This window comes from Trachypithecus francoisi, unplaced genomic scaffold, assembly GCF_009764315.1.
Source record: "Trachypithecus francoisi isolate TF-2019V2 unplaced genomic scaffold, Tfra_2.0 Lachesis_group12, whole genome shotgun sequence".
Classification (NCBI taxonomy): domain Eukaryota; kingdom Metazoa; phylum Chordata; class Mammalia; order Primates; family Cercopithecidae; genus Trachypithecus; species Trachypithecus francoisi.
This window is the reverse complement of record NW_022681457.1, coordinates 78141732-78169731: the sequence shown is the minus strand read 5'-3', so window position 1 is coordinate 78169731 and position 28000 is coordinate 78141732. Positions and strand designations below refer to the sequence as shown.

The following is a 28000-nucleotide window of genomic DNA, read 5'->3' as shown; positions in this document are numbered from 1 at the left end:
TCTGGTTCCCACAGCTTAGCACCCCCATCATACACACACTCGAGCACAAACACACACTCTCACAGATACAGATACACATAGACACAAGTGTGGGCATGAGTGCATGCACACACACATATTATACACTCTCATATGGGGAGGGAGGCTTCTGGGTCCCAGGGCCGCAGGGGCAGGGAAGTCTGGTGAGTGTGTCTGCATGCGTGCATGTCTGTGTGTGCCTGGGTTTGCATGAGTGTGAAGGCATATGTCTGCATCTGGATGCTTGTGTGCTTGTGTCTGGGTGCATGCATATTTCTGTGTGTGTGTGTTCATTTAGAGGCATGCATATGTGTTGTTACATATATCGTGTGGGGATCTATGCATTTGTGTCTGTGTATATCTACTTATAGTATGTGCTTGCATGCATGTGTGTGTTTGTTGCAGTGTGTGTCTATGAGTTCACTTATATTTACATGTCTGAATGTGTTTGTGAACTGTGTCAATTATCTTTATATGTATGGCCCCTCTTGGGCCCTTGAGCATGGCCCAAGCACCTTCTAGGTTTGTCTGATGTCCAGCAATCCTCATCCCATACCCTGAAGAGCCCCGCACTGTCTGGGCATGGTGTGTCAGTGAATTTTCTACCTCAACCCCCCTCAGGGTCCCAGTCTCTGGCAAGAGTTGGGGTAGACAGACATAGGCACAATTCACTTTCCCTTCACAGGCAGCAAAGGACATTAGCCAGACTTCCTGAACCCCAGGGCGCCAGGCCACCGAAAGTCTCAGGGTTCACTCCCTTCCCTAGCCCCCTGGGAAGGTAGGCCTGGAAATGGAGCCAGATCTCGGACTGGTGCGACACACATTAACCCATGCATAATGCAACATATTAGAGACAGAATCCCACACAATGTTCCCAGCTACTAAGACACAACCCCACAGAAACCCGGTTACAGCCAGTGACACATGAGCACACACTCAGAAATCCAAATGGAAAATCCCCAGGCCAGAGAGCTTAGCACCCTCCCTACTTTCTGGGCTCAAACTCAGTCTTGCCCCACCCCTAAGCACCCCAGCTCAGCTGCCAGTTCTGGAAAACACTGACCTCAGAGAATGGTTGAAGGGCTGAAGGTAGTATGCCTTTCTCAGAATCTCACCCTTCTCCATGTTCTCCTCCTTTAGGCTGTTCCCCATCCCCCTCCTGACCTTCATTTTTCTTACCAGGGCTGATGTCCTCTCCGGCACAACCATACCCTCACAAACACTCCTTGACACTCACAGTCAGTCACAGAGGCACATTCAATCACAAGGGCACATTCAGCCACATCTGCTTATACTCCCATTCTCCCGGCCTCAGACACACACAGCAGCAGCTCCACCTCCACGCTGACCATCACAGGCACACAGAGGCACAACCACCTCACATCCACCTCATACTTGTGTACTCTCAGGGTTCAGTCTTCCATCCTAGCTCTCTCTGATCTGTGCCTCCCAATACCTTCTAAGATGTTTACAGAGACCCTTCTCCCTGTGCAATTAGGAGCGTGAGGCAAGAGAGCCCCTACTTCATGGGGCAGATCAAGAGCTGAGACCAAAGATGGTCTATGTTGCTGACCTTGTCCTGTCCTCCTACTGTCTTAACTATGATCCCTGCTGTGGTCACTGAAGCTTTTCCCTGTAAGTATTCAGCCCTAACCCTCCCCTTACACCCTGCATAGTCAGCTGGTTAACACCTCCGTGCGTGAGGAATAAGGCAGTTTGAGCAGAATGATTGTATTTGTTGTTCATCACCCACACGGCCCCTAGGAGATGTAGGTCCAGGGCAAGCCAGGCTTCTGTGCTAGCTTCTGGGCACTTCTAGAGGATCAGAAAAATCCCAGGTTGCCTGAGATGTCTGAGAACTGAGGAGAGGAAGGGAGGGAAGAGTGTGAGGAAGGCAGCAATTCTGGAAGTTCCCTGCCCCTTGGATTCAGCCCCTTCCCAAACCCTCTGCTTCCAGCCAATCCATCCTCCATTAAGGCTGCCAGCCTGCCATCAGGAGTCCACCATACATGTAGGGGTGGTATTTCACAGAGATCATCCTTTGGAGTACCTAAACAGAACCAGGTAGGGAAATCTTCAGTGGCTCTGGGTTTTTTTGTTTGTTTGTTTGTTTTTTGAGACAGAGTCTCACTCTGTTGCCCAGGCTGGAGTGCAGTGGTGCGATCTTGGCTCGTTGCAACCTCCGCCTCCCGGGTTCAAGCGATTCTCCTGCCTCAGCCTCCCAAGTAGCTGGGACTACAGGCGCGTGCCACCACACTCGGCTAAGTTTTTTTGTATTTTTAGTAGAGATGGGATTTCACTGTGTTAGCCAGGATAGTCTCGATCTCCTGACCTTGTGATTCGCCCTCCTCAGCCTCCCAAAGTGCCGGGATTGCGGGCATGAGCCACCGCGCCCAGCCTAGTGGCTCTGTTTTTTAAAACCCCACCCTGGCTCACAGGCCCCCTGGCTAACCTTGAGGTGGGAAGATCCACACTATGGTGGTGTCAGTGTGGGTGTTGTTGATACCCGTGGCCATGGTGGCAGGATTGGTGGCTGCCCTGCTGGCAGTTCGACCTTGGACACCCTGCTGGTATCTTCTGCGGCTACACTTGAACATCCTGGGAAACCGGGGCCTGGGCCAGCCCATACCTGGCCTGCAGTGGGGGGAACGCATGCCCTGGGGCCGAGGGCCACGGACAAGCCGAGATGGCCCCATGGGCACAGGGAGCTTCTGCACTGTGCGTGGGGGATGCTGGTGGCCAGGGTAGCTGAGGCCTCTATGACATATAAAGTCTGCATAAGGGCAGGGCCCTTTATTACAAGTCATGGGCCCTGACCCCTCCTCATGGGTCAGGCTCCTTCACAATCTTCTCTGTTGGGTCTGGCCTAAAAGCCAGCCCAACACCCAGACAGCCTCACTTTGGCCCCCTGGGAAAGAGGCTCTAGAGGGGGAGCTCACTTCCTCACTTTCTCACTTATCCATATAGTAACAATATTAACAATGTTTTTTGAGCCCTTACTATGTGCCAGACACTGTGCCCTACCACTTTACCAACGTTATCTCATTTAATCTCACAGCGACTTTTAAGGATATGCCACCATTGTACGTATTTATATACAGTTGATTCTCATTATTCCCAGTAATGTTGTTGTTTCTTTTTTTTTTTTTTTTTTGAGACGGAGTCTCGCTCTGTCGCCCAAGCTGGAGTGCAGTGGCCGGATCTCAGCTCACTGCAAGCTCCGCCTCCTGGGTTTACGCCATTCTCCTGCCTCAGCCTCCCGAGTAGCTGGGACTACAGGTGCCCGCCACCTCGCCCAGCTAGTTTTTTGTATTTTTTAGTAGAGACGGGGTTTCACCGTGTTAGCCAGGATGGTTTCGATCTCCTGACCTTGTGATCCGCCCGCCTCAGCCTCCCAAAGTGCTGGGATTACAGGCTTGAGCCACCGTGCCTGGCCAGTAATGTTCTACAAAGTCACCACAAACACTAAATACTGAACAAAGGGTAAATGCGAGGTTAGGCTCCTGAAACCCTCTGGTCACAATATTTTTGTCAACTGATCTATATATATAACCTGATTTTATGTGTGGAGACACCTTATTTAATACACATTGTTGGCTGGGCATGGTGGCTTATGCCTGTAATCCCAGCACTTTGGGAGGCCGAGGTGGGCGGATCACCTGAGGTCAGGAATTCAAGACCAGCCTGGTCAACATGGCAAAACCCCGTCTCTACTAAAAATACAAAAATTAGCTGGGTGTAGTGGCGGGTGCCTGTAGTTCTAGCTACTTGGGAGGCTGAGGCAGGAGAATAGCTTGAACCCAGGACGTGGAGAGTGCAGTGAGCCCAGATTGCACCATTGTACTCCAGCCTGGGCAACAAGAGTGAAACTCTGTCTCAAAAAAAAAAAAAAAAATATATATATATATATATATATATATATATATATATATAGCTAAGTCACTGACATTGAACTCACAGCCAACAGCATTATAACTTGTACCTGAATGAAACTTATCTAAAGCACATATTTCCCCTATAAGGCACATCACAGCCTTCTTGCACTTAGAAACAGTAGAGAGTACTTCAGCACTGCAACTCGGGACCATTTTAGACAGTAAAATCACCAACAAAAAACACCAAAAAATGTGAGAATATGCGGCACTAAATAGACCATCAAAAAGCACATTTGTTTATCTATGAAAGCTGAAATAAGAAGACGGAGAGTCCTATTGTTCAACAGACCTCAGCTGGAAATATGTGTGTTGGACGGCTGAAATTTTTTGCCTTTCTGCTCATGTCCATTAATGACTGCAAAAGTACCACAAGTATTGGTTTGGGAATGACAAATTTCAGTAAGCAGGCAAATTCATAGGTATGGAATCTGTGAATTATGAGGATCCACCGTATAAGGAAACTGAGGCTCAGTGAGGTGAAGTCTCACAATTAGAGGCAGGCAGGAAGCAAATCCATGATGATCAAGATCCAAAACCCAGAGCACTTAACTCTCATTATTCTGTACTCATTCATTCAGAAAATGTTCACTAACAACTTCATATGTGCTGAGCACCAGGGCCATAGATGAATGTAATCTGGTCCCGATTCTTCCTGAGAATGAAAGAGAAAGCTGCCAGGTGCGGTGGCTCATGCCTGTAATTCCAGCACTTTGGGAGCCTGAGGTGGGTGGATCACTTGAGGTCAGGAGCTCCAGACTGGCCTGGCCAATATGGTGAAACCCTGTCTCTACTAAAAATACAAAAATTAGCCGGGCGTGGCGGTGTGCACCTGTAATCCCAGCTACTCAGGAGACTGAGGCAGGAGAATCGCTTGAAACTGGGAGGCGGAGGTTGCAGTGAGCCAAGATTGTGCCACTGGATTCCAGCCTGGGCAACAGAGTGAGACTCTGTCAAAAAAAAAAAAAAAAGATAGACTTTCTCCTCCTTCCACTCCTCAGTCCCTTCTTCCTTTTCCTGTTACTCTGCTCCTCAAAGGCCCCCTTCCCAGCTTCACGCTCCTTTCTGTTCCTGCAGGACTCTGTAGGACCCTTAGTACCACCCTTACAAACCTTATCTTTCCCCCATCCCCTTCTCCAGCCTCTACTCTTGCTATCCTCAGGCTTAGAATATGACCTTGCTTCCATCAGCTTCTAGCAACTGTAACTACAAACCCACCTGCCCCTGCTCCTCCTCTTCCTCAGGTCAGACCAAGACCTCTTCCCTTGCTCTTTATGGAAACCAGCCTTGCCTGCCTCCTTAGAGATTCCATCAGTGTAGAGAGTCTGCTTGGTGGTTAAGATGTAGACTCTGGTGCCAGACTAACTGGGATTGAATCCTGGCTCTGCCACTTACAACCTGTGTGATCATGGCAAGTACCTGACCCTTCGGTGCTTCTGTTTCCCCATATTTAAAAATGGAGATAAGAAAGTCTATCTCATGAGATGGTTGTGAAGAGGAAAAAAAGCCTTAATATATGCAAGACATTTAAAATATGATCAGTATTATTAGTGTAGTCTGTAATACTATTAGCCCTTCTCTCTTCTGTCTCTTCAGCTGCCTCCTTTCACTGTAAAAACAAAACAGTCTTAGAAATCCACTTCCTCAGCTGGGCACAGTGGCTGATGCCTGTAATCCCATCACTTTAGGAGGCTGAGGTAAGAGGATCAATTGGGCCCAGTTCAAGACCAGCCTGGACAGCATAGCAAGACCCAGTCTGTTAAAAAAAAAAAAAAATCACTGGATGTTGTGGCAAACACCTGTAGTCCCGGCTACTTGGGAGGCTGAGGATCATTGGAGCTCAGGAGGTTAAGGCTGCAGTGAGCCGTGATGGTGCCACTACACTCCAACCTGAGCAACAGAGCAAGACTCTGTCTCAAAAAAAAAAAAAATTCAATTTCCTCCATCTCGTAGCCGCACTGCCTGTGACTCTCTCCACTTTGACCTTCTTGCTCTGTGCTCATTCCCTACTGTCCCTTCCTTCCAGAGCAGGAAGAAAATCTCACTTGAAAAGCCCATACCTATTGTTACACAGAAGACCAGCAAACAGAAGTTTAAAACCAAGTCTAAGAAAAGTCCCCAGGGTCACACAGTTCCTAAGCGACGGAGCCAGGATTCCAGTACCTGGTCTGAATGACCCGGAAGTCAGGACTTTTCCCCGCACCTCTACATCAGGAGTGCTGGAGCAGGAAGCCGTCAGGCAGCCCAACTAGGAATGATAAAGATGGGACCACGGAGCCTTGGAACTGGGGGTGGCTCCTTCATGGGACCATGGTGCCACCTACTGGCAGAAAGGGAAGGGGTGTAAAAAGATGGGGAGGGAGAGGAGATACAAAGATAAAGGGAGGGGAAAATGGAGAATGTGAGGTTTTATGGAACGAAGAGGATTAGGAACTATTTGCTACTCGCAGGAGAGAGCAGAAGCAGCCAAATCTCGGTCATTTCCTTGAAAGTGAGAGAGAGAGGGAGTGTGTGTGTGTGTGTGTGTGTGTGTGTGTGTGTGTATGACAGAGAGAGAGAGAGATACGTAAGTACATATGTCAGATATTATTCTGTTGTTTGTTAGTTGCTGGGAGTCAGTCCACAAAGAGTTTAGTGTGCGTGTGTGCGCATGCACGCACACACGCACACTCAAGTGCATTCAGGAATACTAGTACATGTTTATGTATGTAACTGGGTGCTTGCTGTGTGAACATATGGATGGCAGCATGGGCAGATGCATGTGCACGTGAGCATGAGCACAGAGGGTATGTATGAGTGTATCAGCAGGTGCAGGGTAAGAAGCACATTGCACTGTTGTGGTGGAGGGCACACAGACATTCTGGGGAGTCACTTACCCCAGCCCTGGGCTGCTTCTTGAGATCAGGAGGGGCGTTGCCCAGGGCTGGTGTTGCCAGGCGGAGGCCTGCTGAGGCGGTGGTTGTGGGGATCGGTCTCCAGGCAGCAGGGGGCAGCAGGGGCAAGTTGAGGCTAACTGGCCATGGGTGGGGCCAGCAGGCGGGCAGAAGGAGGCTTTAAAGCGCCTACCCTTCCTGCAGGTGAGCAGTGGTGTGTGAGAGCCAGGCGTCCCTCTGCCTGACCACTCAGTGGCAACTCCCTGGAGCTGTTCTGTCCTTTGTGAGCCTCAGCAGTTCCCTCTTTCAGAACTCGCTGCTAAGAGCCCTGAACAGGTAATGGGATAGGGATAGAGATTATCCTGTGAAGAAATATCAATCTGGAAACAGGTTTGGGGAACTGGAGGGGCTCTAGTGAGGGTTCTGAGAGGGTCTGGGGTTAGTGTGGGGAGGAGCACAGGATATACAGGTGCCAGGAAAGGGCATGGAGTGACCTGCAGCGTGGGAGTCAGGCTGGGTATGCAGGTGGAGGAACCTGAGGTGTTAGGATCTCAGAGTGTCAGGTGTGGGTGGAGGTCCTGGGTAGTATAGTGGGGTAAGGGTGTTAGGATAGAAACTGGGAAAAGGTCCGTGGTGTCAGACCAGGTACAGGAGAAGCTTGGTGAGATATGGGTTCAGGATCCTGGGGTCTGGCATCTCTGGCTGAATATCTAAAGCCAGGGCCAGCCCAGGTGGGGCCAGGGGAAACAAGGCCCTAACTTGCACATGTCTGCTTCCCAGGAGCCACGATGCAGTGCTTCAGCTTCATTAAGACCATTATGATCCTCTTCAATTTGCTCATCTTTGTAAGTATGGACGTTGTGGACTCTTCGGGGCTGCCCACAGGAGCAGGTCACAAGCTGAGCAGAGACTATGCTGGGGAATGGGAGACTGCTATGCCCAGGCTTTGTCCTGCAAGTGTCCCTATATGTGTGGGATGCAGAGGTCTCCCCAAATGCTGCTGATTCCTAGTCCCAGCAGCAGCCAGGTTGCCATACAGGGATGTGTATGAAAAAGGGGATGGAGAAGCTCAGGGCAACCCCTCTCTCCCACAAAGCTTTAGCCCAGGCTTCAGGCAGGGCAGAGTAAGCTACCAGGAATGATTCTCCCCCCTTTATAGGCACTGGGGGCCCAGAAAATAGAAGGGCTCCACCCAAGTTCACCTAGCACAGAAGGAAATTCAGTACAGAGGAAATTCTTCTGTATGATGGGGAGCTGAAAGGTGGGAGGGCCTACATCTCATCAGAGCAAAGGGTCTACCTCAAGCAGACCTTATTCATTTGACAAACATTCATTGTCTAGGATACCATGATGGGTGCTGGGGTGGCAGGTAAGCAAAGCCTTTCTCTGCCCTGAAGGAGCTCAGCTCCAATAAGCCAGATAGGCAGATGATAATAACACAGTGTGTTTGGGCTTAGGACAGAGGTTCTAGGAGCCTGAACTCAGCCTGGTTGGAGAATGCTTCCTGGAGGAAATAGCTGAAGCTGGGAAATTGCGCTTGGTGGGGGAGTTGTAAAGCTTGCGTAAAGGGCCAGAAGTAATGAAACTCGATATCGTTCAGAAAACCAGAAACAGATTGCATAGGGCATGTTTGAGAAGCTGAGCCAGGAGGTATAAATCCTGGAGATGGTGGTGGAGATAGGGAGAAACGGACAAAGTGGACAAAGGACAAAACTCTAGGATGATGGCTGAGGGGTAGAAGAAGGGGCAAGGGAGACAGAGGTCTTGGAGATGACTCCCATATCTCTGGCATGAGCAACCCAGATGGCAGGGGGTGGGGCCCCGTTTGTGGGAGGGGATGTCCCACTGGCAGCCGTGTACCCAGTGGAGGTGCAGCTCAGATTGGAGCTGGCCATGGGTATTTGAAAATCATGTGCACACAGGTAGCCACTGAAGCCATGGGAGTGGATGAGAACACTTGGAAAGTGAACTCTGGGAAACCCAATTTATTAGGGATAAGCAAAACAAAAACAAAAACAAAAAACCACTGTGAAGGAGATGGAGAAGGAGCAGTGGGAGGGGAGAGGAAAACAAGGAGAGCAAGCTATCAGAGAGGTCAAAGAGAATATGGCCCGTGAAATGTTCACTGGATTTAGCACAGTATGTCACCAGAGACCCGAGCCACATTAGAGTAGGTTAACGTAAGTAAAAGTGAGGAAGTGGGCTGGGTGCTCACGACTGTAATCCTAGCACCCTGGGAAGCTGAGGTGGGCAGATTAGTTGAGCTCAGGAGTTTGAGACCAGCCTGGCCAATATGGTGAAACCCCGTCTCTACTAAAAATACAAAAATGTGGTGGTGCATGCCTCTAATCCCAGCTACTCGGGAGGCTAAGGAAGGACAATCACTTGAACCCAGGAGATGGAGGTTGCAGTGAGCCAAGATCACACCACCGTACTCCAGCCTGGGCGGCAGAGTTTGTATACATATTGAGTAGTTTACAAGCATGGGTAGATTCTCTGGTTCTGATGTGGTCTGTGCCTTGGGCTTCCTTTGGCTGCAGGGAACTTGGTTTTTTTTGCTGTTGTTGTTGTTGTTGTTTGTTTCTTTGAGACAGGATCTTGCTCTGTTACCCAGGCTGGAGTGCAGTGGCATGTTTCTGGCTTACTGCAGCCTCAACCTTCTGGGCTCAAGGGATTCTCCTACCTCACTCAGCCTCCTGAGTATCTAGGACTACCGGAGTGTGCCACCATACTCAGCTAATTAAAAAAAAAAAAAAAAAAAGTTTTTGTAGAGGCGGTCTCACTATGTTGCCCAGGCTTGTCTCGAACTCCTGGGCTCAAGTGATTCTCCCACCTCGGCCTCCCAAAGTGCTGGGATTACAGGCATGAGCCGCTGTGCCAGTCCTGAGCTAGTCTTTATCCATGTATCTGGAGGAGGCAATAGGATTCCAGGGATTTGGACAGCAGAGGCTCTGCCCTGAGAGGGTTAAAGGCAAATCCGGTTTGATTTCTGGCCTCTCTTACCCAGACCTTGCCAGGCTGGGCAGAGCAGGATAGGGCAGACCTCCAGCTCCTTGAAATTTGACCCTGCAGGCTAGAAGTCCAGCTTTCTGTCCTTGAGCAAACATGCCTGGAATCCAGCCACAATCTGCCACCTCACTTCCCGTTCTAGTCTCACTTTCCTGGCAAGTGAGGACTAGGCACCAAGGTGGTGTCAGGCTGATTCATCCACTGAAGCCCTGGGCTGGGAGGCTTTGCTCTAAGATGTGTGGCAACTGCACAGGGCCCTCCTCAATCTGGGCCTCAGGATTCTGGCTGAGGTTTGGAGTTGAGTTAGACAGCCTTTAAGAGAAACTCTGGCTGTATTCCCACTAGTGCCTCACTTTCCTCTTGTGAGGCAAGAAGGTCTTGTCTGGATGAGGCCTGAAGTTGGATTCTAGAGGGGAGCCAAATGGGGCCTCAGGTGGGTGAACCTTCTCAAACTCCTCCCTCTCCAAGGTTGCCAGCAGGTGGAACCTCAGCCCTGCCTCTATTACTATGGTGACCGTTGAGCCTGTTCTTCTACTGCCCCGTCTCCACCTATCAGAGGACAGAGATGTTCTAGGCACCCATCACCCAGAAAGGAAATAGGAGGCTGGGACCTCATCTGCCTATTTTCAATCCTAGCTATGTGGCAGGACCCTGGCAGCAGTAAGGGAAAGGTTTGCCCCTCCCCCTACCCTGCAGATATTTCTAGAACCCCTGATCGCCTTTCTATCTGCCCAGGTGTGCAGCCTGATCCTAGCTATGCACATCCCAGCTCCCATTTTTCTGGCTCTAGAGGATGTTCCCCTCCTTACAGGATGAGGTTTTAGACTCCCTAGTCAATAAAGAGGGAAGTTTCTCGGCTCCCATCCTTCTTACTCAACTGTGTGGTAGTAAAGCTACTTGTCAGCACTGTTTAAGGCCTGCCTGACCTCTCTCTCCCCAGCTGTGTGGTGCAGCCCTGTTGGCAGTGGGCATCTGGGTGTCCATCGATGGGGCATCCTTTCTGAAGATCTTCGGGCCGCTGTCGTCCAGTGCCATGCAGTTTGTCAACGTGGGCTACTTCCTCATCGCAGCCGGCGCTGTGGTCTTTGCTCTTGGTTTCCTGGGCTGCTATGGTGCTCAGACTGAGAGCAAGTGTGCCCTCATGACGGTGTGTCAAACCCAGCTCCACAGGCCCATGACCAAGAGTCCCCTTGCCCTTGACACCAGGCCCTGGGGTTCCCAAACCCTGCTTTGGACTCCCCTAGGCTAAGGCCTCTGTCTCACTTTTCCGGGGGGTGGATGAGGGCAAGGAGGGCTCGAGGGACTGTCTCTCCCTAAAATCCAGATCCCTGTTCCCCACTCAGTTCTTCTTCATCCTCCTCCTCATCTTCATTGCTGAGGTTGCAGCTGCTGTGGTCGCCTTGGTGTACACCACGATGGTGAGACACTGGGATGGAGGAAGGGAAGAAAATTGGGCAAAACCCTGGGAGTGGGCTGTGGCCCGTGAATGGCCACCTTCTGTACCAACCCCTAAACACTGGCCTGCTTCACCCAGGCTGAGCACTTCCTGACGTTGCTGGTAGTGCCTGCCATCAAGAAAGACTATGGTTCCCAGAAAGACTTCACTCAAGTGTGGAACACCACCATGACAGAGGTAAGGTTGGCTGGGGGAGGTTTTGGGGTGGAGAGGAAGAAGCAAGGCCCCACCTCCACCCTCATCTTGTCTCCAGCTCAAGTGCTGTGGCTTCACCAACTACACAGATTTTGAGGACTCGCCCTACGTCAGAGAGAACAATGCCTTTCCCCCATTCTGTTGCAATAACGTCACCAACACAGCCAATGAAACCTGCACCAAGGAAAAGGCTGATGACCAGAAAGTAGAGGTGTGGGCTGGCACGAGTGGGTGGGGAGTTTTCATGGCCTCGGAGTGGCAAACAGGGATGGGAGTAGGGCAGCTGCCAACTATAAATGCTCTTTTCTCTTCCTGAAGGGTTGTTTCCAACAGCTTTTGCATGACATCCGAACTAATGCAGTCACCGTGGGTGGTGTGGCAGCTGGAATTGGGGGCCTCGAGGTAAGCAGATGAGGAGGCTGGGACTGGGATATGGGCACGAGACCAGGGCTGCTCAACCCATCTGAGGCCTCTCTGGAGGAAACAGACCTAATTGGGCCTCAGGTAGGGTGTCTGTGGGACAGGCTTCAGGATCCCTATCATATCCCCTCATCTCTCCCTGTTCCTCCCTCTCCAGCTGGCTGCCATGATTGTGTCCATGTATCTGTACTGCAATCTACAATAAGTACACTTCTGCCTCTGCCACTACTGCTGCCACATGGGAACTGTGAAGAGGCACCCTGGCAAGAAGCAGTGATGGGGGAAGTGTCAGGATCTAACAATGTCACTTGGGCCAGAGTGGACCTGCCCTTTCTGCTCCAGACTTGGGGCTAGATAGGGACCACTCCTTTTAGGCGGTGCCTGACTTTCCTTTCATTGGCAGGTGGGTGGGTGAGGGGCATTCCAGAGCCTCTAAGGTAGCCAGTTCTGTTGCCCATTCCCCCAGTCTATTAAACCCTTGAAACGCCCCCTAGGCCTAGTGGTGATCCCAGTGCTCTACTGGGGGATGAGATAAAAGCATTTTATAGCCTGGGCATAAGTGAAATCAGCAGAGCCTCTGGGCGGATATGTAGAAAGCACTTCAAAATGCATAAACCAGTTACAATGTTGCCAGTTGGACTCTTCATGTATCCTTGGGGAGAGGGGCCTAAACTGGCTTCAGATTCCTGTGGAGCTGCCAACTCAGAAGGCCCTGGAAAGGAGGGAAGTAGGGTGGGGTTGGGGGTCAGAAGTGGTTATTTCTCCCCTTCATTTGGGTTCCAGGCCTGGGAGGGAACCTAAGAGGAATGGCTGAGAGGGCATGAAGAAGTAGAGTTGGGTTAGGCCAGTCTGCCTCCTTATAACGGGGAGAACTTTGGACTGAAACTACCCCCTCCTGGGTGGGGGCACTGGACTGGAAAGCTATGAAAATAACAAGTTTGTGCCGAATTCTTACCAGGTCAATGGGAAAGGGTCACTCCTTAGGTGCTGGGAAGCCCTTCAGGAGCCCCCTTCCTAGGGTCCAGGCTGCCTACCCTTCCCACTCAGGCAAAACCCCACATCTGTCCCTGCTTCTGGGATCTCAGCAAGAACTTCATGTTTTATTTTCTGCTAGCCTACCTGGTGTTCTTCAGACTTCTTCTTCTTCTTCTTCTTTTTTTTTTTTTTTTTTTTTGAGAGAGTTTCGCTCTTGTTGCCCAGGCTGGAGTGCAATGGTGTGATCTCGGCTCACTGCAGCCTCCGCCTCCGGGTTCAAGCAGTTCTCCTGCCTCAGCCTCCTGAGTAGCTGGGATTACAGGCACCCGCCACCATGCCTAATTTTTTGTAATTTTAGTAGATACGGGGTTTCACCATGTTGGCCAGGCTGGTCTCGAACTCCTGACCTCAGGTGATCCACCTGCCTCAACCTCCCAAAGTGCTGGGATTACAGGCATGAACCACCTCATCAGGCCTAGACCTCATCTCTTCTTTAGCCCTAACCATCCCTATGCTCCAGGTAGGAAACTGAGGCTAGGAAAGGCCAAGCGACTTGCTCCAGTCCCACAGGATTCCATGAAGAACTCAGCCTAGATTTGGGTCCAGAACTGCAGCACCTGGTGTAGTCCTGGCTGATATGGTACTAGTTCCACTTGAAGCGGCAACTGGCCAGAATGTCTCTGATATAGACCTGATCACTGGTGAGCCAGGAGTGAGAGGCCTGAGGGAGGCTCTGGTGAGAGGGCACAGTGTCTGCTACCAAGCAAAGCCCAGCCTGACAAACCAGTCCCCCTCCTTGTTTCCCTTTGAACCCTGTAACTCTCTTCCTGAGCTTTTCCAGGACAGCCCAGAACCACCACCCTTTTGCTGAGCCCAGAAAGGAAGACGGACCTGGCCAGAACCAGTGCCTTAGAGCTGGTCTGTGAGGGGCAGACCAGGAGCCTACCAGGGTGCGGGACAGGGAGAGGAGCTAGCCTGCCTTACCCTTCACCACCAAACTGTGCCTCTCACACACTTCCCCTCCACCAGGTGCCTGTGTGGAGGCTGCATGGGATTTGTTTGCCCAGGGCGGGCCTCCACCTCATCATGGGCTAATTGCTGCTCAACCTGGCTGCTGTGCCACCTCAAGCACTATCTCCACCTCCAGCAAACAACGAAGGCGTCAGGGTGGCGAGATATGTCCAAGCCACACACCACCCATGCTGTCGCCAAGCCGGACTCCAGGCACCTGTGAAAGAGGCAGGGCAGAGAGCAGGCAGGAGGGCTGGAGTTCCAGCCGGAGTACTGTACTTGTACAGAGGCAGGCAGACCCTTTCTGAAGAGGTGGTCTACACTCACCCTCCTGACATTAGGCCCTTCACAGACCCCTTAAATGTCCTTTTCCCTGCCGTGGACTTTCTCATTCACTGCCTCTGGACAATCCCATCCATTTTCTGGTGCCTCTATGACTAACTTGGATCTTCCTAACCTCTTTGGGTTACTGGCTATGTGAGAATCTGATGAAGACCATGACCCATTTCTTCACAAAAATGCCCGGATAGAGAATTCTGAATGGCAAAGTGCTCTAAGGGTCATAGACACCCTTGCTCCTACATCTCCATCTGCACCCTAGTCCGTCTCTTGAATGATGCCTGCCCAGTCCTGTCCCATCCACTTCCTTCCCACCCCAACTATGCACACCTGCTCTCCCATTTCCTCTTGCAACTCCCAAGTATCCCTTTTTGTTCTCTCCTGCTCCATCTCTGGGGCAGGTGCCTGGCCCAGGCAAGATAAGCAGGAACCAGGCTGGTGGTTAAACGGTGGGGAAGAGGTGGGGTGGCTGCTCCAAGCCTCAAGTAGGGCGGGGCTAAAGTCAGGCTGTCCTAGCGTAGAATTGGGGAAAAACCTTGGAGTTTGGCATCCCCTGGTGGCCAAATGGGCCCAAACGGAAGATAAACTCTGTGGTGGACCGTAAGGAAAACTCACCATCCAACACAAGTATTCTCTCCACCACTTCCCTCCAGCACCCCCCTGACCCACAAAATCACAATCACAAGACACATCCCCAGAGGGCTTCTCCTTTTTTAATCAATGACCAACTTATCCAGCTTTGGAAATCTGGACAAAGAGGATGCTGAGAGGAGGCCTGGTCCAGTGTCTAAGGGTGTCTGAGTGAGTCTGTGTCAGCATGTGGGCCCCAGTTGGGCCTGTCCATGGGTTGGGCACAGCAGTTTCCTGAGTAAGAGCCAGCCCCACCCTCAGGGCAGCATTCCAGCCCAAAAAGAAATCCAGGCCCTCCAGGTTCGGCCTGTTTTCAAGGCCCTCAGGACAGTCAATAAATAGGTTAGATTCTGAGCCAGGCCTGGAAAGTGAGGGTATTCAAAGGGCAGGATGAGCTGCTAGGGATCGCAATGATTCCCAGGTACTCTCCTGCCCTTCTCCAACAAGGAAGTAAATAAATAGACCTTTAACTCAGGAACAGGGTGTTGGAGCAGGGGAACCCTCCCCTTGGAGTTAGTAATTAAGTCTCCTGTTAAAAACAAGGTAGCCCCAGCCCCTACCAGCATCTACAAAATCCTACAGGATGGAGGGAAGGGCTAGCCCGCCTAGGGGTACACAGTACCCAGCCCCGCAGGGTCCTGGAGGAGGTCTCATGTCTGTTCTGCGGCTCCTGGGGCTCCCTCCTCCTTTGGGGGTGGCTCCAAGAAAATTGGGGTGACTGAGGGTGGCTTCTTCACTCTGGGAAAATAATACAAGGATGTATAGGGAAGAAGCCATTAGCTATGTCCCTGGATCTCACTAGGCCTCCCGTTTCCCAGGGCAGAAAAGAGTCACTCACGAGTAGGGGGAAGCCGGGACCCCCACCACCAGGAAGTGGTTCTTCTTCCGAAACAATCTCCATAGGCCCCGGTGGTTGCCACGCACATCCAGGTCCCAGATACGGAGGCACTGGTGAGGGTGGGATGGGGACAGAGACATGGGTCAGAGAGCTGTGGGGAGGGGTCACTGAAGACCCTTTGGCTCAGCCCCTGCCCCTCCTCAGAAACCACCTCAATTTGCAAGAGATAGCATCTTTTGGAATATGAATTTGGACAAGGAGGTTGGAAGAGGGGTTCTAAGAGTATAAAGAGGAGGTTCTGAGGTTGAAGATTCCAGAGCAAAGGCTCCCTGGATCTTGGGGCAGTACATGTGTGAGGGGCAGGGGTTCTCCAGGGTGGGCATGGTATTGGAGCACCTTGGCAAGCTGGGTCCAGGTGGTGAAGTCATCATCTTTCTCCATTCGAATAAAGGCCACGTAGGTGTGGCCCTCTGTGTCTGGCAGGAAAGAGTCTTCACAAGGGTTCTTGCTGTGGTCCAGAACCTCAGCCTCACTGCAGTGGGGGGTGGGAGAATATGGCCAAGATATATATATAGGGCCCACTTCATGGGTGTGTCCCACAGGACCCTGTACTTGGTTGAATGCTCTGCTGTTGCCACCTTGAAGTTCTTAATAATGTTTGAGATAAGGGCCCTGATTTTCATTTTCTACAGAACCCTGTAAATTATGGGGCCAAGATCCCCAGTATTTGACTCTTTGCTCCCTGCTACACCCCAGTTGTCTTAGGCCATACCTGAGCAGCCTGTGAACTTCCACTTCATAAGCTTCTTTTTTCAGACTGAAGAGGAGGGAGAAATGGGTCAGGGGAGTGGGCAGGCCCTCAGGTCCCATGGGTAGCACTGAGCAGGGCAAGGGGTCACATGGGAATCTGTAGCAGCAGGGCTGGAGTAAACACACAGGCCCGGGATTGGAAGGGACTTTCAGGGATTGGCCTCCAAATCTCCTAGATATCCACCCCTTGCCCTGCTGCCAGCCCCAACCTGTCCACATTCCTGAGCTGGACACCTGGAACCGTGTTGAACTTGTGCTTCTTGAAGTAGGCCTCCTGGAGTGGGTATGAGAGTAAAAATCAGCACCTCACACTGTCTGGCCCATACCCACTTGCTGACCAGCCACACATCTATTAGACACACAAATGAAGTCCTAGACCTGTAAAGAGCCCTCTAATTTCCCCTGTCTTCCCCATCCTCTTTGCAGCATCCACAGCAAGCTCTTACTAGGTTTAATTTGGCCTCCACCATTGCTGGAGAGCTCATGCTATCACGGCAGCTCACGTTACTGCACTACAGACCCATGAACTAGTAGTCCCTGTCTCTTGTAGTTCTCCCTGGGCCTGCTGTTCTAGAGCCACAGATGTCAGAAACAGGCCCTGCAGGAGGTGCTGGGCAAACGGACAGGCTGCGCTGGGAAGGAGAAAACTACTTTGACTCTGGTACTGAGAGTGACCTGAGGGAAGTGCCTGCCCCTCTCTGGGAGAGGAATGGGGCTCTTGTATTAGCCTCTGAGGGGCCTCCGGCTTCTAGGAGGTTCCAAGTTGGACGCTATCTATTCCTTTGGGCTGGGCTGGCTCAAGGCCTCCCTTGCTGTAACTGGGGAATGGTCCTCTGAACGCAGCCAGATGGGGTGGGGGTACCTAGGGACTTCCCTGTTCTCCTCAGGCTAAAGTACGGGCTCCAGCACTTGCCAGAACAGGAAAGGGCAGAGATTGCAGGGGTGGACCAGTACTTAAGAGGCAGAAATACTCTCCCCAGACACCCATAGTCTAGTGCTAAGAATAGTAAAAATAAAAATAATACCAGCTGACCCTTATATATGTTTATAATTCAAAGCATTTTACATATATTGACTCATTTAAACCTCAAATATCGTAACCCAGTGAGGTAGTAGTATTTTATCCTTTTTTTTTTTCAAGACAGAGTCTTGCTCTGTCGCCTAGGCTGGAGTGCAATGGTGTGATCTCAGCTCACTGCAAGCTTCGCCTCCCGGGTTCACGCCATTCTCCTGCCTCAGCCTCCCAAGTAGCTGGGACTACAGGTGCCCATCACCACGCTCGGCTAATTTTTTGTATTTTCAGTAGAGACAGGGTTTCACCATGTTAGGCAGGATGGTCTCGATCTTCTGATCTTGTGATCCGCCTGCCTCGGCCTCCCAAAGTGCTGGGATTACAGGTGTGAGCCACTGCGCCCAGCCCTTTATCCTCATTTTTCAGATAAAGAAACTGAGGCAAAAATAGGATAGCTCTTTCCCCAAGGTTACATGGCTAGCAAGTAGCAGAGCTAAGGTTGCTTCGGAGTCCATGTTCTTGTTCTTGACTGTCATGCCACACTGTGCCCTGCTCCCTGCCTCCCACTCACATGAAAGTAGCCGTTCATGTTGAGGCCGACGATGCCAAAGTGGTAGGATCGGGAAACGTCAGGGATGATGCACTCTCGACCCCGGCGTTGTTCAGGCATCCGCATCCACATGTCCCAATCCCAGAGCTGGCAGACATGGACCACGATGAAGGTTAAGATGTTTCCACTTGGTAGGGGACTCCAGCCCCCTCACCCTATCCTGACAGTTACCTTTTCCGGTGTGGGCCACTTGGGCTCAAGCTCCTCCTTATACAAGGACCTCCTGAGCACCCAGCCCAGACCAGGCATGGTCTCCACACGGTAGAGTAGTGCTGGGTCCTCAGCGGTGTGTTCATACCCCTGGGGACAGGGGGCCATAGTGGGAGGTATTAGCTGAGGCCTCATAAACTCGCCTGCTAAACCCTGGCCATTCCAGCCTACCTGGTCATTCCAAGCAGAGATGCAGTACAGGCTGTCATCCTCCTCCAGCAGGTGGATGGATTGGCTCAGGAAACTGAGAGAGGCGGGGTCAAAGAGTTCAGGGAGGGGCAAGGATAAACCTAGTCACACAGAGATGCTGGAAGAGCTGGAGCTGGGTCTCAGGAGCACCTCCTTCCTGGAGTACCTCCTTCCCCCAAATCCCCACTGTCTCCATTCATCCACTCTACCTTCAACAGCAGCCCCATCACCTGCCATCCTACCTTTACCCAGGCTTTGCCCCCACTTGTGAGCTCATGTCCTCCCGAAAGCTCTCTAGGACACCTCACTGACTTTCCCTGCAGACCGAGGGACCTCACCTGAAACCTAGAGACTCCCCTCACCTGAAAAAATCCACAGCGATGTCCAGGTCCTCTTCCAGAACCACAGCAAACTTGGCCTCCTGGAAGGGGAAGGGGAATGGGACATCATGGTCCCAAGGGGGTCTCTCCAGCCTGTGATCTCCTTTGCCCCCAACCCTATTCTTGCAGGCAGCATTACCCCCATTTTCCAGATGTGAAGGATGAGGCCCAGTGAGGGGAAGAGTTTGCCATATTAACAGGCCCAGACCTTATGCCAATGTTTCCCCCTCCCAGGCCCAAGAGTTGTATCCTTAGTACTCACCGGAAACAGGTTGAAAGTGGCAGTGAGGCTGGCCTTGTAGTGCTGGGAGTGGGGTGGGAATAGGGCACATGAGCTTTAGGGTAGAAGGCAGAGCCAGGCATCTGCCCCATCCCCCCTTGCCTACGCAGTACCTGAGACACGCGGGCATTCTTGATGCTGATGGGAGTATGCTGGATGCCCCTCAGACCAAACAGTGCCACCACATCCATGGGTTCCTGGGGGCATGGCCACTGCTCACCATGTGAGGTCACTTTCCCCCTGCCCACCTCTGCAATCTAAGGCCTTCACATTTCACAGCCCTTGCCTGGGCGGTCCCCCTTGCCCGTCTCTGGCAATCACTGCTGCTCCGTGTTGTGCTCCACCCAAGGCACCCCCTAAGCCCTGCTCACCTCATAGTAGCCGTCGATGAAAACTGTTATCATCTGAGGAGACACCCCCTGGGCTGAAAGCAGAGAGCGCAGCATCCTGGGGAGCCCAGGGACAGGTTAGGGTCTCTTCGTCACCCCCCAACTCAGGCTCCCCTGTGTTTACAGCTGGGCCGAGATTCCCCATGCTTACCCACAGAGATGAATGGGTCTAGAATCTATTGCCTTTGTGCCCACCTCAAGAGTTCCTCCTGGAGGTAGATGACCTGAGTACCCTCCCACTTGCTAAGCACCCTCCTGTTCAGTGCTGGGGATAGCCCATTCCCAGGCTCACCTGTACAGGTAATTGGGTCGGTTCCCAGCAATGACAGCCACAGGCACCTTGAGGACCTTGTTGTCTGGGAGCTGTGGGAGAAACAGCGTTTAGCTCTTGCCTTATTCCCCCTTCAAACTGGGATCCCCACCTAGGGAAGAGTTCTCAGGTGAGGGTAGGTGCAGACTGGAGTAGACAGGGAAGGGACAGAGGATCTTCCCTGTTCTGGGCTCTCCACACACTCAGCCCAACTCCAACGCTGAGCTTTGCTCCCATGGCCTGCCCCTTCATCCCAGCCCTGTCTTTCAGAGTGCAGTGTAAATCCTGCCCCTGGTTCTCTCCCAGGCTCGGGCAGGGAAAGCCCAACCTAGATCATTCCTGGGGCCCCCTTGCTGAGCTGGGAAGGAGTCCAAACCTCACTGTCTAAGGCTTCACTCACCGGGTCAGGGCTGAACTCGATGGGTGTGGGGTCCTTGCAGCTGCATACACTTCCATAGCCCTCAACTTTGCTGCAGAAGCGCCGGCGGCGACGGTTCAGCTCTGTGTCTGCCCAGTGGCACTCTGCCTCTGAGAAAAGCATGTGGTTGTCATGGAGGCATGGGGCCAGCACGGTTTGAAGAGCCCCAGGCAAACAATCAAAGGAATAAAGCTCCACAGAGAGGATCTAAATGCCCACCCCCAGCCCAGGCCCTGCCCCATCCATGCTCCACTAACTCCACCTTCTGCTGAGCTCAACGGCACATCTGTCTTCAGCAGGACGGGGTCCCCCCAGGAGGAGAGAGCAGGTGACTTAGAATGTTTCTCCCCGAGGACAGGACCTGGCAGGAGGCAGGAATGAGGGCCATGGGGGCCCAGACACCAGTTTGGGGGCTTTTTCCCATCTCCCTGCCTACTTTGATCCAACGCACTGCCACTGGTTCCTATTTGTTCCCCACCCCACCCCATCTCCTGGGGTTCTGCTCCTCCCAGGCCCTTGATACTACAGAGTGGATGGCCTCTGGTGCCGGCACCTCCTTTTCGTCCCACGAAGGCCCATGTGTCCCTCCAGCCCAGGGCAGGTCCCGCCTGGCTGCCCAGGCTCCTCAGCAGAGCCTTGGCTGTGTCCTTGAGGTGGAAGGAGCCCTCATCCTGGGGGACCAGAGAAGGTAGTTAGCCTGACTGGCATGGTTCCAGGAGACCTGGCCTCACAAAGCACCAACTATGTAGCAACCTTTTACTTAAATCAGCTCATTACATTATCGCAATAACCTTCTATGGTTTCTCTCTTTCACAGATAAAAAATAATAACTGAAGGCTTAGAGAGATTCTGAGTCATCTAAGGTCATCCAGCTAATAAGTCTTTTCCACAAACCCACACGATCTGCACCTCTCTCTTCTGCCACTCTCTGCCTTCTTTTCCCACCACTCTCCTACTCTCCTCCCTTATTCTGCTCCACCTCGACTGGCATCTTTTTTGTTCCTCAAATATGCCATGTACCTTCCCACTCTAGGGGCTTTGCACTTGCCATTCTTTCCACCGGGAATGCTCTTCCTCCAGATACTCACCTGGCTCACTCCTCAATTCCCCAGCTTTCTGCTCACATATCATCTCCTTGCAGGGGACTTCCCTTTCTAAAATGTACCCTCCCCCACATCACTCTGTATCCCCTGCTTTATTTTCTTCTTTATATAAGTTATCATTTACTAGCATTATCCACATTTACTTGGCTGTTTTTTGTTGACCTCCCACTGCTGGAATGTAAGCTCCATGAGGGTGGGGACTCTGTCTTGTTTCCCATTGTATCTTCAGCACCCAGAGCAGTACCTAGCATACAGTTGTTGCTCAATAACTATTTGCTGAATTAATAAAAATGTTAAGGCTAAGACTGGAACCTGAGTGACCTTCCTTCAGAGAATCTGCCCACTATGTTATATGAGGGGCAGAGAAGCCGGGGCTAGGAGCAGGGTTGGAGCTAGGGAGTAGGGGTCAGGGCCAGGACAGAATAACTGACCTTGACAGTGCAGATGAGCACTCGGCCGGGCGCTACCATGTTGAGGAACAGCACCATGGCCTCATCCTCATGAGGTGAGTACGTGTCAAATACACGTTTTGCCATCACGTGGCCCTGGCAGGGGATACACTTCTGGTGAGTTGGTGTCATCAGCAAGAAGAGTCCAGCTCCAGTCCTCTGGGTCACCCACCCCTAGAACCTCACCGTGGCCTGGTTGAGGACAATGACATGGATGCCCCGGCCTTGCTCCCGGGCCTCATCCTCCAGCACCTACACAGTGGCAGAGACAAAGTCCAACTTTTCACTCTGGCATTCAAGGTGTCTCTGTCTTAGGGGTACTTAAAACACCAGTTGCTTGAAACATCACCTCCTGCCTATGCTTCTGTTCACACAGTTCTTTTCCAACTCAGCTTGAAGGCCACCTCTTCCAGAAAGCCTCTATAGCACTCCCATCAGAAGAGAGTTGTCTTTTTACAACCCTCCCCTCCATGACTTTCATGGCTCTTAGAGCCTTTGCTGTCTATGCTTCATCCTGGAGATATCACAATCCTTCACCACACTGAACCCCTCAAGGTAGGGGCCAGGTCTGATTACTTTCAGGTCCCCAGTGCCCAGCACAAGGCTGAGGCCAAAGAAAGGACCAGGGGATGGTTATAAAATAAATCAATGAATTGACTGCCTACTATTATGAATGATTACTTTTGAGATCCCACTACATACAAGAAACTTCACAAACTGTTCATTGAATCCTGACAAGTAGAAATCATTAGTCCCAGTCTATAGATAAGGAATTGAGGACTCCAAAGTCACATAGCTAGAAATTGCAGAGTTGCAGTTCCCACTTAGGCAGTACACCCTGCCGCTAGAGGACCATGCCCTCTAGGAGAATGGAGTGACTGTACACCAGACCCTGGCCCACTGACCGTGGTGCCATCCACTGCCACATATACTTTGCTGCGACTTGAATACACCTCTACGTCCAGGACCCGCCGGGGACCGCTGCCTCTGCGCCGTGGGGGCTCCAGGCGGCCTAGGACCTCATCTGTGGGGTACAACAGGTCATGGAGATAGTCTCTCCAGCAGAGTCTCACCCCTTAGGGTCTGCCTGCCACTCCAGCTGTGAGATCCAAGGCCCCCTATCCCATCTTTAGCCTGGCCCTACCATAGTCTTGCTCTGGCTCTGGGTCTTCATTGGCTTCGCTGATGGCTCGCCGAGTGTCCAGGATCAACTTGATATTGACAATGACAGTCACCAGCAGGAAAACCACGGCCCCTGTCTGAGGGGAGGGGTAGGGATGATTAAGAGGAGCCCCTCCTTTGGATCCTGGAGGGTCTTTCTGAAAGGAGGGCCCTGGCTGCAGTGAAGACATCCAGAGATGTCTTCCAGAGAACCTGGGTCCTGTCTCTTCCTCTGTCTGCCTAGCTCTACTCCCCTGACCAGGGCCTAGTTTCACAGCCACCTTCCCCAGGGAACCTCCCCTGACACTTTCCCCTCCATTAGGGCCCTCCCTACCCAGTGCTCCTGTATTCTTCTATTTGAGACCTTGATTTCCTTGGTCCCCTCCATTGTTGGTTTCTAGAGATGGAGCCAGGCCCAGGGACCCAAGCTGGGGATCAGACCTGGGTCCTGGCCCTAACTGCCTCACAGGGGTGTGCCTCTGGGCAAAGCCATCCTGATCAGACTTCAGGCTTCCGTCAGAAGCTTAGAAGTTGTGCTTGGGTTCCGATTCCAGAACTTTGGGTTCAAACCATTACCTATACGGACATGACACATAGAGGTCTCCCCTCTAGGAACCTGCTGCCCCTTTCCAACTGGAGCTGGCCAATGTGGGTCCCAGTGCCTGATTTAGGTGGGGAGGAGGCTGGGAGGAAGCCTTTGGTTGGGGACGGTTTGGGACATCTCTATACCTGACAGAATCTCCGCAGGGCCCGCTGGTTTGTTAGTTTATACTTCCAGGTAAGGTACCAGCTCCGCTTCTTCCGAGCCCCAAAGGGCTTGATGAGGGGGCTGGGCTTCCAGTCGTCCATGCCGGATTGGCGGGTCACCAATGTCCTGGCCAGCCCATGGCTTCAGGAACCTGACGGGACCAGAGGGCCACATGGGGTAAGATGCTCCTCCCAAAGTCTGATGCCTTCTGGGGAGATGAGGGAGGACCTCCCAGCAACTCTTCCCTGCAAGCACCCATACTGTGTGACATGGGGAAAGTGGCTCAACTTCTCTGGGCTGGCAGGAAACCCTTCAGTGGGGTTGGATCACCTGGAAATTCCCTGAGACTGGAGTAACTCTCTGAATCAAGGCTATCCAGGGGTGTAGGCCAAATAATCGGCTCAAAGTTCATTAGCCCCTACAAGGACCAAGCTCCAGGCCTTCCCAAGCATGTGGTGGGCAAAGAGCGACCTCTCCTGCCCCAGTCTTCAACCCTCGTCCCATCCTATCTGCCCCAGCTTCTCTCCTCCCAGGGCCCGGAGCCGCCCGAGGGCTCAGGAGACCTGCACCGGCAGCGCTACCCGTTCCAGACCCCCACGCGGAGGCACTCACGGCTTAGGGGCCCTGGGCCCCGCTCGGGCCCCGCTCGGGCCCTCACTGTTCGGCCCGGCTCGCCGCCGCCTCCGCCTCCTCCATGCCGCTTGCGGCCCCGCCCCGGCCTGGCCCGCCCCCCCGCTTCCGCCGCCGCCGCCGCCGCCGCCGCGGGGTGAGAGGGCGACGGGCGGTGCTTAGGGCGGCGGCGGCAGCGTCGTCGGGTGTCAGCAGCCAGCGACTAAGGCGAATGCTCAGACCGTGCTAGGTAGCTTCGCAACCCGGCTGGCTGGTGTTGCTGCCTGCACGAGAGCAGCCCGCTCCCCAGCACCGCTGACGGCAAACCCGACTCCAGTCAGAGCCCTAGCACCTTGGACCAGATCACAGGGCACGCCAGGGTCAGAGGGGCTGCAACCCTTGGACACAGCACACACACCACCCGCCCGATACCCCTCCTGGACGAGGCCGTTACCTGGTCCTGGGGCATGCACAGCCATTGGAGGCCAAGGGAGATTAAAATCCAGGTTCTGCCACTGTTCTAAGCACCTTACTGATGATGTTTAATTCCACAACAACCCCATGAGGTAGGCGCTATTACCATTATTTCTTTCTTTCTTTCTTTTTTTTAAATTGAGACGGAGTCTCGCTCTGTCGCCCAGGCTGGAGTGCAGTGGCACCATTTCGGCTCACTGCAACCTCCGCCTGCTGGTTTCAAGCGATTCTCGTGCCTCAGCCTCCTGAGTAGCTGGGACTACAGGTGCACGCCACCATGCCTGGCAATTTTTTTTTTGTATTTTTAGTAGAGCCAGGGTTTCACCATGTTGGCCAGGCTGGTCTCGAACTTCTGACTTCAAGTGATCCGACTGCCTTGGCCTCCCAAAGTGCTGGGATTACAGGCAGTGAACCACCACCCCAGCTATTGCCTTATTATTATCCCTGTCACAGATAAAGAAATAAGACCCAATGTCACAAAGCTAGGAGAGGTGGAATTGAAATCCAGCCTGGCTCCAGATTCCGCTCTTAACCACCGCACTCTGCTGGCAACAATACAGAGGAGTTGCCAGGTTTAAATAATATCATACATACAAAGCACTTAGCTTAACACAATGGTTCTCAAACTTTAGCTTGCATCAGAATCACCTGGATAACTTCTTAAAACAGAGGTGCTGGGCCCCATCCCTAGGGTTTTAGATTCAGTGGTCTGGGGCAGGGTGGGATTTTGCATTCCTAAGAAGTTTCTAGGTGATGTTGATGCTTGTTTTTTGTTTGTTTGTTTGTTTTTTTGTTTTTTTTTTTTTTGAGACGGAGTCTCGCTCTGTCGCCCAGGCTGGAGTGCAGTGGCCAGATCTCAGCTCACTGCAAGCTCCGCCTCCCGGGTTTACGCCATTCTCCTGCCTCAGCCTCCCGAGTAGCTGGGACTACAGGCGCCTGCCACCTCGCCCGGCTAATTTTTAAAATTTTTTTAGTAGAGACGGGGTTTCACCGGGTTAGCCAGGATGGTCTCGATCTCCTGACCTCGTGATCCGCCCGTCTCGGCCTCCCAAAGTGCTGGGATTACAGGCTTGAGCCACCGCGCCTGGCCAATGCTTGTTTGAAGTGGATAGCCATAGAACAGTTTTAGGCAGGGAAGCAATATAATCCAATTTATGTTTTAAGAGAACCTTTACTTTTTTTGTGGATAATGGGTTGAAAGGAGACAGAGGAAGCCAGAAGACCAGTTAGATTTTTTTGAGCTTTCCATATTCCATCTGCTTCCTGAATGGTGGGGTAATATCCCCCAAAATGAAATGTTAACAGTACTTGTCTTAGGAGTTAAAGAAATAGATGATTTTTCCTAGTAAGTATGTATAAGAACAGAAGAAAAACCAACACATTTTATTAGCATTTGAAAAAGATATCCCAGCTGGTCACCGTGACTCACGCCTGTAATCCCAGCAGTTTGGGAGGCTGAGGTGGGCTGGTCAGTTGAGGTCAGGAGTTTGAGACCAGCCTGCCCAAACCTGTCTCTACTAAAAATACAAAAGTCAGCTGGGTGTGATGATGGGCGCCTATAATCCTAGCTACTCAGAAGGCTGAGGCAGGAGAATCACTCGAACCCAGGAGGCAGAAGTTGCAGTTGAGATCGCACCACTGCACTCTAGCCTGGGTGACAGAGCAAGACTCTGTCTCAAAATAAATAAATAAAAATAAATAAATAATTAAATAATTTAAAAATGTCCCTTAGGGTTCCTTCCTGACCCTCCTTTCTCCTCAAACTGACTCTTCATAGATGATCTCATTCTCTCATGACCTCTGTTACCAGTCTAGATGCCCAAACTGACATTGGCAGTTCTAACCTCTTTCCTGAGCTACAGGCTGCCTGATGTCCAGCAGGACATCTCACAGGCCCCTCTAACGCAACAGCACAACTTCTGGAATCATTTCCTTTCACTCCTATATCTCTTGTGGGTTCCCCTCCGCAGTGAACTGCACCAGGCCAAACAGCTGGGAGTCACCCTTGACTCCTTATCTATCTCCAGTGACCAGTCCAAGTATGTTTTGCTCACCATTGTATTCTCTACACCATACATAAAGACTGGCACATAGTAAGCTCACCACAACATTTGTTGAAATCATTCATTTGTATTTTTTAACAAATTTTTATTGAATGCCACTATAAATGAATGTAACCAGTCACCTAGTCCTGTCAGTCTTACCTCCTAAAGAGCCTTCCATTCTAGTCTAATTCTTCTTCAGCCTCACAATCAGCCCCTGGTGTAGGCCATTTCAGTTTCTTGCTTTCCAACCAGTCTCCTTGACTGTAGATTTTTACTCCTCCTATCCTTTTCTCCTTGCAAAATCCAGAGTGATTTTTTTTAAAGGCAAATGTTGCCAGGTTCAGTGGCTCATGCCTGTAATCCCAGCACTTTGGGAGGCCAAGGCAGGTAGATCATCTGAGGTGAGGAGTTCGAAACCTGCCTGCCCAACATGGTGAAACCCCGTCTCTACTAAAAATACAAGAATTAGCTGGGTGTTGTGGCAGGTGCCTGTAATTCCGTAATTCCAGCTACTCAGGAGGCTGAGGCAGGAGAATGGCTTGAACCTGGGAGGCAGAGGTTGCAGTGAGTCAAGATGGTACCACTGCACTCCAGCCTGGGCGACAGAGCCAGACTCTGTCTCAAAAAAAAAAAAAAAAAAAGACAAAGGTTTTTTCTATCTCTAACTTAAAACACTTCCATGGATCAAAAAGTACCAAGGAAAATGATGTTACTTAAAATTATAAAGGTAGGCCAGGCATGGTAGCTCATGCCTGTAATCCCAGCACTTTGGGAGGCTGAGGTGGGAGAATTGCTTGAGGCCAGGAGTTGAAGACCAGCCTGGCAACATAGCGAGACTCTATCTACATAATTTTAAAAAAATTAATTACAAAGGTAACCATTAGGTGATAAAAAGAGTGATAGAAATATATAGTGCCAGGCCGGGCGCAGTGGCTCACGCCTGTAATCCCAGCACTTTGGGAAGCCGAGGCAGGCAGATCACGAGGTCAAGAGTTCAAGACCAGCCTGACCAACATGGTGAACCCCCCCCCATCTCTGCTAAAAATACAAAAATTAGTCGGGCATGGTGGCACGTGCCTATAATCCCAGTCACTCAGGAGGCTGAAG

The 28000-nt window shown here is 51.7% G+C and overlaps 4 protein-coding genes and 1 long non-coding RNA gene across 14 annotated transcripts in view; 2 read left to right on the top strand and 3 right to left on the bottom strand.

Annotated features, from left to right (window-relative positions):
• Positions 1 to 1187, bottom strand: part of PIK3R3 (phosphoinositide-3-kinase regulatory subunit 3) — a 142822-nt gene extending 141635 nt beyond the window's left edge. The window contains exon 1 of the mRNA XM_033226583.1: positions 1082 to 1187. The gene's annotated coding sequence lies outside the window, so the exon portion shown is untranslated. The remainder of the gene's footprint in view (positions 1 to 1081) is intronic.
• On the top strand, positions 165 to 12536 carry TSPAN1 (tetraspanin 1). 4 transcript variants are annotated; one of them, XM_033226585.1, is made up of 10 exons: positions 1339 to 1653; positions 1976 to 2082; positions 7028 to 7159; positions 7604 to 7668; positions 10773 to 10979; positions 11176 to 11250; positions 11367 to 11465; positions 11542 to 11694; positions 11802 to 11885; positions 12061 to 12536. In XM_033226585.1, exons 4-10 carry the CDS (start codon positions 7612 to 7614, stop codon positions 12106 to 12108), a joined length of 723 nt encoding a protein of 240 aa, XP_033082476.1. In that variant the 5' UTR covers positions 1339 to 1653; positions 1976 to 2082; positions 7028 to 7159; positions 7604 to 7611; the 3' UTR covers positions 12109 to 12536. The 4 variants fall into 4 exon arrangements, with proteins under 4 accessions (XP_033082480.1, XP_033082478.1, XP_033082476.1 ...); XM_033226589.1 differs by lacking the exons at positions 1339 to 1653; positions 1976 to 2082 and adding an exon at positions 165 to 182; XM_033226587.1 differs by lacking the exon at positions 1976 to 2082 and having other exon boundaries at positions 1337 to 1653.
• P3R3URF (PIK3R3 upstream reading frame) lies at positions 1734 to 2766 on the bottom strand. The gene is made up of 2 exons (XM_033226590.1): positions 2471 to 2766; positions 1734 to 1877 (listed from the first exon to the last, which is right to left on the bottom strand). Exons 1-2 carry the CDS (start codon positions 2712 to 2714, stop codon positions 1834 to 1836), a joined length of 288 nt encoding a protein of 95 aa, XP_033082481.1. The 5' UTR covers positions 2715 to 2766; the 3' UTR covers positions 1734 to 1833.
• Positions 12537 to 13734: 1198 nt separating the features above from the next.
• On the top strand, positions 13735 to 15301 carry LOC117092660. The gene is made up of 2 exons (XR_004440876.1): positions 13735 to 13828; positions 13908 to 15301. It is a non-coding gene; the product is annotated as an uncharacterized LOC117092660 (long non-coding RNA).
• Positions 14922 to 24507, bottom strand: POMGNT1 (protein O-linked mannose N-acetylglucosaminyltransferase 1 (beta 1,2-)). 7 transcript variants are annotated; one of them, XM_033226558.1, is made up of 23 exons: positions 24378 to 24507; positions 23747 to 23916; positions 23001 to 23115; positions 22762 to 22880; positions 22043 to 22108; positions 21839 to 21952; positions 20858 to 20975; positions 20567 to 20665; positions 20287 to 20414; positions 19869 to 19939; positions 19559 to 19634; positions 19301 to 19384; positions 19170 to 19211; positions 18890 to 18948; positions 18510 to 18582; positions 18300 to 18428; positions 18090 to 18215; positions 16716 to 16780; positions 16469 to 16513; positions 16093 to 16228; positions 15697 to 15806; positions 15481 to 15596; positions 14922 to 15219 (listed from the first exon to the last, which is right to left on the bottom strand). In XM_033226558.1, exons 2-22 carry the CDS (start codon positions 23864 to 23866, stop codon positions 15509 to 15511), a joined length of 1983 nt encoding a protein of 660 aa, XP_033082449.1. In that variant the 5' UTR covers positions 23867 to 23916; positions 24378 to 24507; the 3' UTR covers positions 14922 to 15219; positions 15481 to 15508. The 7 variants fall into 7 exon arrangements, with proteins under 7 accessions (XP_033082449.1, XP_033082453.1, XP_033082447.1 ...); XM_033226562.1 differs by having other exon boundaries at positions 15723 to 15806; XM_033226556.1 differs by having other exon boundaries at positions 14922 to 15596.
• Positions 24508 to 28000: the final 3493 nt, after the last annotated feature.